At 48.6% G+C, this 8,197-nt stretch overlaps 1 protein-coding gene across 1 annotated transcript; it reads right to left on the bottom strand.

Moving 5' to 3' along the window:
• Window positions 1-5,878: 5,878 nt before the first annotated feature.
• Window positions 5,879-6,720, bottom strand: LOC144167853 (uncharacterized). Its single transcript, XM_077697008.1, has 2 exons — window positions 6,583-6,720; window positions 5,879-6,463 (listed from the first exon to the last, which is right to left on the bottom strand). Exons 1-2 carry the CDS (start codon window positions 6,718-6,720, stop codon window positions 5,879-5,881), a joined length of 723 nt encoding a protein of 240 aa, XP_077553134.1.
• Window positions 6,721-8,197: the final 1,477 nt, after the last annotated feature.

Here is an 8,197-nt window from a genome sequence, read left to right as displayed (position 1 = left end):
CGTCTCGTTTCCACAGGGACCCAGTTCAGCGAGTCTGACCTGGTCCCTGCCCCGCCCCCACCTGGGTTACCTCTGGCAGCCCAACCCGCCATCACGCCGCTTGCTGAGGCAGCAGCGGTTGTGGTGGCAACCTCTTCCGTCGGGACCGGTGCCGCCCCCGCCTCTGCCTCCCCGTCCTCCAGTGCGTTGGAGGGTGGGTGCCGACAGGATGGGCACTGGGGGCCCCGCATCGGCTCCCACCGCCACCGCGCCTCCCGTGCCACCTCTGGTGCTCCGGACGCCCTCGGCGGTGGCGGCTCAAACGAAGGGCTCCCGAAAGGGGGCCAAGTCCGGGGGGCCTGGTCCGCCGGGCACACTTCTGGCATCCGACGAGGAGATGGATGTCACGCCGTTCCTGCCTGCAACGCAGCGCAAGGAGCGGCCTCCGATGTCCAAGCCGACAGAAAAGCCTAAAAATCCCAGAATAACAGCCCCGAAAGACGACACATAAACAAACACACACACGCTCCAGTTATTCTTAAATTTAAATAATGGGAACAGAAAACATCATCCAATGGAACTGCAAAGGCCTCCTTAAAAATCTTGACGATGTGTATGAGATTCTGCATGCCAGTCAGCCAAGTATCATGTGTCTCCAGGAAACCCACCTCAATTCTAAACAAACAAATTTCTTGAATAGGTACATGGTATTCAGAAAGGACAGGGTTGGCTGCACACACTCTTCAGGAGGTGTGACAATTGTCGCCCGGAAATCCTTAGCCTGCCACCCTGTCACTCTGAACGCTGTCCTTGAGGCTGTAGCAATCCCTACGATAATATTTAATAGGTTGATAACGGTATGCTCCATTGACATCTCTCGTGATTTTGCACTTCTGAGCTCTGATTTCGAGGCGCTGGTCGACCAGCTGCCCGAACCGTACATTCTAACAGGCGACCTTTATGCACACAACTCCCTTTGGGGCTCCTCCAGAACGGATGCCCGAGGTCGCCTAATAGAGAAGTTTCTTACATCCTCTGGAGCATGCCTTTTCAACAAAAAACAGCCTGCATACCATAACTTAGGACACAATACATACTCGCATCTTGACTTGGCTATTGGTTCCGCAGTTCTCTTTCCATGTCTTTAGTGTGGTGTGGGCACAGACCCATATGGTAGTGACCATTTCCCCACTTCCCTAACGTACATAGGTAAAGGCCCATGCAGTCCATCTTCCCATAACAGGTTTAATGAATCAAAAGCAAACTGGAGTACATTCACAGAAACATCTAAACTACACCACACATCCATAAATCACCTGCACGTGGAGGAAGCCGCCCAACTCGTCACGGCGCACATCCTCGACGCCGCCGAAACGTCGATTCCCCAGGCCTCCACTGGTTCCCGCACCCCAAGGAGGCCCTAATGGAACGAGGACTGCAGGCGGGCGCGAGAGGCCCAGAACAACGCGTGGGGTGTCCTTCGCCGGTACCCCAGGTCAGATAACCTCATTTCTTTTAAACGGGCAAAGGCTTTTGGGAAGCGAGTGTGGCGTGAGGCGAAAAGGGAGAGTTGGCGCACCTTCCTCAAAGTATGGACACGAATACGTAAATTAAAAGGACAACAGACACACAGCCTGCCCCTGGTTAGTACAACAGGGGACACACTGGAAGACCAGGCTAACACACTTGCACAACACTTCGAACACGTGTCCAGTTCAGCACACTACACAAACACTTTCATGAAACACAAAACATCTGTAGAAAAGAAGTCCCTGCGTGATAACAACAAGTCGATCACTTCTTACAATTCTCCTTTTTCTATTCATGAGCTGAAGATTGCTCTGAGCACATGTAAGCCTTCAGCTCCAGCTGCAGACAAAATCACGTACACCATGATACAACACCTACACCCAGACACTCTTGAAACACTCCTACATCTATACAACAACATATGGCTTTCGGGGCACATTCTTCGCTCTTGGAGGGAGGCCATAGTAGGGGCTTTCCTGAAGGAAGGAAAGGACCCTTCCTCTCTTGCTAGCTATCGGCCCATCGCCCTCACAAGCTGCCTGTGCAAGCTCCTCGAGAAGATGATAAACAGGAGACTCGTGTACTTTCTTGAGTACAATGGTCTACTCGAGAGCTGCCAGGGAGGCTTCAGGGCGGGGCGGTCCACCAACGACCAACTCGTCGCGCTCGAGTCCAATATAAAGGATGCTTTCCTCCACAAACATTGTTGTATGGCGGTATTCTTTGATCTGGAAGAAGCGTACGATACTGCGTGGCGGTATGGCATCCTAAGCGACCTCAAGTCCTTCGGCATGTCAGTTAACATGGTAAACACACTTGCCAGCTACTTGTCTCAAAGAACCTTTCGTGTGCAAGTTGGAACTGCACTCTCTAGGGTTCATGTGCAGGAAAATGGAGTGCCGCAAGGTGGAGTTTTAAGTTGCACCCTTTTTATTGTGAAAATGAATTCCCTTAGGAAGGCGCTGCCACCGTCGATTTCCTGTTCAATCTATGTAGACGACATTCAACTCTCCTTTAAATCCTGTAACTTGTCTGTCTGTGAGCGCCAGGTCCAGCTTGGTGTTAACAAGCTAGCTGGCTGGGCTGATAGCAATGGTTTTAAATTTAATCCCGGGAAGTGCACTTGTATTTTGTTTTCCAAGAGGCGTGGCATTCGGCCGGATCCAGACATTCAACTCCACGGTGTCTGTATTCCTGTAAAAAAGGAACACAAGTTCTTAGGTATTATCTTTGGCGAAAAGCTGACATTCATCCCACACATAAAACAACTAAAACATCAATGCTTAAAAACAATGAATATCCTGAAGGTTCTGTCGCACATCTCTTTTGGCGCTGACAAACAACTACTTTTATGTGTTTTTACCAGCTTGATAGGTTCACGATTGGACTATGGTAGCGGTGTTTATGGGTCAGCAAGTAAAACATTCCTCAAAATGCTAGACCCAGTGCTCCATCTCGGGCTCCGCCTGGCGTGTGGCGCCTTCCGCACTAGCCCGGTCGAAAGCCTCTATGTGGAGTGCAACAAATGGAACCTACAACGTCAGCGAGCATACACTGATCTCCTTTATGCCTTTAAAATTTCATCCATGCCACACCATCCTTTTAAATCAGTTTTTCATGATACCTCCATGACTGAACTCCTTTTAAATCGACCTTCATTGTCTGCGCCCTTCTCCTACAGAGCTAGAGAGGAAGCGTCAGAGCTTGCTGTCTCCTTTTTAGACACCATACAAAGTTCTGTAACAGATTTCATAGCACCATGGCATCTCCGCCCTGTGTCATGCGACACATCTTTCACACATGTAGATAAAAACCGAGCTCCCACATGTGCATTTCTGCAGCATTTCTTGTATTTGCAGCAGAAGTATGAGTGTTCCGAATTTTATACGGACGCTTCTAGAACTGCCACCTCTGTGTCCTGCGCGGCGCATGGGCCCGGTCTTAATGTCACTAGAACTCGGAATAGTCATACTAGTATCTTTACGGCAGAGGCTTACGGTGTACTTCTTGTTGTCAATCATATACTTCAAAGCCACATCCCACAATCCATTATCTATACAGATTCCCTCAGTGTTGTGCGGGCACTGTCGTCAACAGTGCCTTCGAAAAACCACGTAGTCAATCTGATGTCTGTGTATGTACGCAAATTTGAACTGGTTCTTTGCTAGGTCCCTGGCCACTGTGGTATAGCCGGGAACGAAGCAGCGGACCGAATGGCTGCTGCTGCTACACTCCTGAATACAGTAGACATAACCACATTACCCTACACCGACGTGAAACCACACATCAGACAACAACTTCGCAAAACATGGCAAACACACTGGAGTGAACAAACAGACAACAAGTTACACGTAATAAAACCTCACTTGGGACCATACACCACCGACACACGCAATAGATACTCTGAAGTCGCCTTGGCCAGATTACGGATAGGGCACACCCATGCAACGAACTCGTACCTGCTGACGGGATATTCTAGACCCCAGTGCAGCAGGTGTGGAGAGGATCTATCCGTAGTACACATACTAATCACATGCAAGGCACTTCACAACACGACACAAACCCTTCAGAGAACTCTACAGACAACACATCCCACTACATCCATCGCAGTTTCTAGGTGACGATGCCAGTGTTTCTGTGAAACGTGTGTTTGAGTATTTGTCAGACGTTAAGTTTTTAAACCTCATTTCCTATCACGCATAATCAAATCTGGCCCTATACACCAGACATCACCATTATCTCTAACTGATTTTACTAAGTTCTGTTGACACGTTTTTTTTTACCTTTTTGTGGTAACCACTTCACTTCATTAAATAAACTTTTCTCTGGCGCTCTTTGCCCTTAGTCGGCCTTGCACCATAAAAACCCAGCCATCATCATCATCAGGAACAGAAATCACCTGTTTATTCCGGGCAACAGAAAGACATGTCGGAAAAACATCCGCATAGAATAGAATGGTCATGGGAGCATCGCGACATAAGAAAGCCAGCTGCTTTCGCTGTGCAAAAAATAAGACGGCGCTCCCCCAACACTCACAAATGTTTCCGAGTCCATTGTCCTAAGTCGTACCGTCCACGCTACCAGATGCGCTGCCTATTCCCGGGTGGTCAAGGCTCGTGGTTGCAGCTCACGGCCTCGTTCCGTTCGTTCCACGGCCGGGCTCCCTCGTTCAACTCCCCCCTACTGCTCTTGTGAGCGACGCTTTTAAACCACTCCGTCGGTTGAGCGCATGTTCCTGGTTTTACGCACAATACACGAATTTGCTGCGGCTCAGTGTTCGTGGCACACACACCCACGGGCACATGGCGCACTGACGCCACTATAGGCATTCGACGCGCGTTCACTGCACCGTAATCACCCTACGCGGGCCCACGTAGGTGCTGCGTCCCTACAAGCTGAAGTAACTATGTACATTCCTTGTGTGTGTGTGTGTGTGTGTGTGTGTGTGTGTGTGTGTGTGTGTGTGTGTGTGTGTGTGCGTGCGTGTGTGTGTGTGTGTGTGTGTGTGTGTGTGTGTGTGTGTGTGTGTGTGTGTGTGTGTGTGTGTGTGTGTGTGTGTGTGTGTGTGTGTGTGTGTGTGTGTGTGTGTGTGTGTGCGCGCGCGCGTGTGTGCGTGTGTGCGCGCGGGTGTGTGTGCGTGTGTGCGTGCGGGTGTGTGTGTGTGTGTGTGTTTAAGATTCCTGACGTAGTGTTTTCCGTGGCGTTGTTTGTGATAAATATGTCAAGTAATGATGCTGTTGTAGTCGTGACACGCGTTGGCGACGTGATGATATTAGTAAAACCATGGCTTTGGATTATTGATAAAAGTTCTGTGGCAGGGGGTGTGTTTTTTAATAGATCAATGTTTCAATCACCGCCGACTGTAAGTCGGAAATTTTTTTTCATTTGCGTAGGACAATAAGCAGTCAAAGAATTCGAGAAAAACAGGAAGGCTACCACAGGGCGGGCGATATAAAACAGCAAATAGGTTTTTGTTGGCTTGTATACATAAAACTTCATAATCTGCAGTGATAACACTATATTCATTTACTATTTCACATAACGGGAGCCTAGACTGAATTGAAACCCCACCTCCTCTACCTGCCTGGCGGTTCAGGCAGAAGTGAGTGTATTCAGGCAGCAAAAAATAATCTTCGTCGTTTTTGTGCCATGTTTCGGTGAACATTATTACATCAAACTTTGTGTTACATGAATCTAAAAGTTGTGTGACATCGTCCCGTTTTTGCCGCAGTGAACGCGCGTTCATGTGAAACAGTTTGAACATTTTTGTTGGGTTATGTTTCACAACGTTCGTTATGTCTTCAGGGGAAATACAACCCGTGAACATGATTGCGCGAAGTTCTGCGTTGTTTGCTCGCGGTCTGGCGCATTAGACGGAGATATCGGCGCAAATTTTATTCAGATCGTTTTCACATGTGATAGCTACGATACACGACGTCTCAATCCGGCGCGCGAAGACGCTTCCATCTCGCGTCCACACAAACTTCCAACCATGCTCACGTTTGCGTGCCACAGCCCTTCCCAATATTTTTTTCATAGTGGGGCACAAGTGCTCGTTGATATAAACGGGGAAGTCTGTGGGGAGGCCGAGAAGTGTTGTTGTTAACCGTTTCTTTCGTGCCATTTGAAGCACTTTATCGCGCTTTTCTCGGCACTGAAACTGCACAATGATGTTGCTTTTTCCTTCATTCTTTGTTGGAACTCTGTGGCATATGTCGACATCGCTTTCCGTTATGGGTTCCTCAAGTTTTTCGCCAATTTTTTCAAATAGCTGCTTTAGATCCTCATTTTCCGTTTGCTCTATTCCTTTGATTTCGAGGTTCCGGTTTCGCGTGTATTGCTCAGATTTGAGAAGGCTTGCTTGGCTCTCGACCAAATCTTTCTCCAGAGTAAAAACTGTGGTGCGGAGGGATTCATTCTCTTTTTTCAGCTGTTTGTTTTCGCATAGGGTGACCTCAAGTCGACGATTTGCATCATCGAGACCCTTACCCCGGCCGCTGGATGAGAGGCGCACTGACCTTGCGTGCGCTCTCATCCAGCGGCCGTGCCCTTACTTATGAAGTTCAGGCTCGCCTTCATTTCGCCAAGTTCCGTGCGCAAGCTTCTCTCCTCTGACCGCACATTGCGCTCGGCAGCGTCTTTGAAGTTTTCCAGCTCAGCTTTTAACTCTTCTTTTAACTCTAGAAACAGTTTAGCAAGGTCCTTGGACATTCAATGCTCGGGAAGGAGACCCTGTAGCGGCTCCTTGGGAGAGTGGTGGTGAGCGGCCAGGAAGGCTTGCTTCCTTGGTGATGACGACAAGAGGCCGAATCCAAACTTTACTGGTTTACTCCATGACGAGAGATAAGCCGAAGCAATACAGGAACAACACCCTTACGGGCGAGATTACAGGAGAACTCGAGAAGGCGACAGAATGAATTCACTGCTGCAAAACGAACTGGACTATCCACCGAGACGACGGGTTTTGTGCACAGTGCCCGTACACTGTAGCCGGTTTTATTTATTTATTTATTTATTTATTTATTTATTTATTTATTTATTTATTTATTTATTTATTTTTTTATTTATTTATTTATTTATTTATTTATTTATTTATTTATTTATTTATTTATTTATTTATTTATTTATTTATTTATTTATTGGTTCCTCAAGGGGCCCCGCTTGGGGCATTACATGAGGGTTGGGCGTACATACGGCATAGGGTGACATCGTAAAACATCATGGGCGTGTTTAAGTGGTTCGTCTAAAGCACTGCGAATCAATAATAAGGGCAGTTTCGGCAGGCACGTCGTTCCAGTCTCGAGCACTGCGCAGAAAAAAAGATTGCTGAAAAGTAGTGGTGCGGGCATAGTCGGGATACACTGCGTTAGGATGGGTGCTGCGTGAAAAGCGGTGTGCTCTTCTTATGCGCTGACCATCGATGGGAAAGATGATGAACAAACGTTTATAATTATTATAGAGCAAAGAGGCAAGGGAAGGGGGTGTGGTCAGCCTCCTATGGCCGCGAGAGGACGCGGCCGTCACCGCCCCGTCGACCAGCATAGCTTGATCTTCAGGGTCGGAGCTGGTCAGCAACCTCTCCCACTGCTCACGGGAAGGGGTGGGGGTCAGTCGTGGAGGTAAGGGTGGAGAGTACGGACATTTAATGACAAGATAGAAAGTGTCTATTGGGGTATTACATGGTTGACAGGTTTCCGGGTAGAGCGTTGGAGCAATGTGGTGAAGTCGTGCACAGTTGTAGTATCTGTTTGTAGGCGTCCCCAGGTGCATGCTTGGGTGTGCGTGAGGGAGGGGTGTGGCGGAGGATATTTGTAGCGGAGGTGCCTCTAGTGGGGGAGAATCGCTGCAGTGGTGGTCAGGGGGTCGGTGGTGATGTCTTCCGTGGCTGACCATTCGAATGCTGGGGATACCCTGTTGTGCAACTCGAGGGCTGCAGCATGGGCTGCTTCATTCCCCAGGAGGCCGTTGGTATGAATAGTATGATTGGTATTATTGGTAGTATGTTGGTAGTACGTTGGTAGTACGTTGGTATTATTGGTATAAATAGTTGAGGGGGAAGCTTTTGCAGAAGGAGAATAGCTGTGAGAGGAGCTTGTCCACGATGGTAGTGTACGCATGCCTGGAGAGAGTCCGTAACTATCGTGAGGGGGTGTTCACTGCGGTGCGTGGTAGCGGCATGAGCTACGGC

This window comes from Haemaphysalis longicornis, unplaced genomic scaffold (assembly GCF_048455015.1).
Source record: "Haemaphysalis longicornis isolate Haplotype H1 unplaced genomic scaffold, Haemaphysalis longicornis Haplotype H1 scaffold_2, whole genome shotgun sequence".
Classification (NCBI taxonomy): domain Eukaryota; kingdom Metazoa; phylum Arthropoda; class Arachnida; order Ixodida; family Ixodidae; genus Haemaphysalis; species Haemaphysalis longicornis.
Note: the sequence above shows the minus strand (reverse complement) of the source record. Positions and strands in the feature narration are given on the sequence as shown.

What these genes read in the sequence shown, in the direction of transcription:
- LOC144167853 (XM_077697008.1), bottom strand. Translation starts at nt 6,720, where the DNA reads ATGTCCAAGGACCTTGCTAAACTGTTTCTAGAGTTAAAAGAAGAGTTA. An exon ending in CGGAACTTGGCGAAATGAAG is followed by an intron (nt 6,464 to 6,582) that starts GCGAGCCTGAAC and finishes CGTCGACTTGAG; the next exon opens with GTCACCCTATGCGAAAACAA.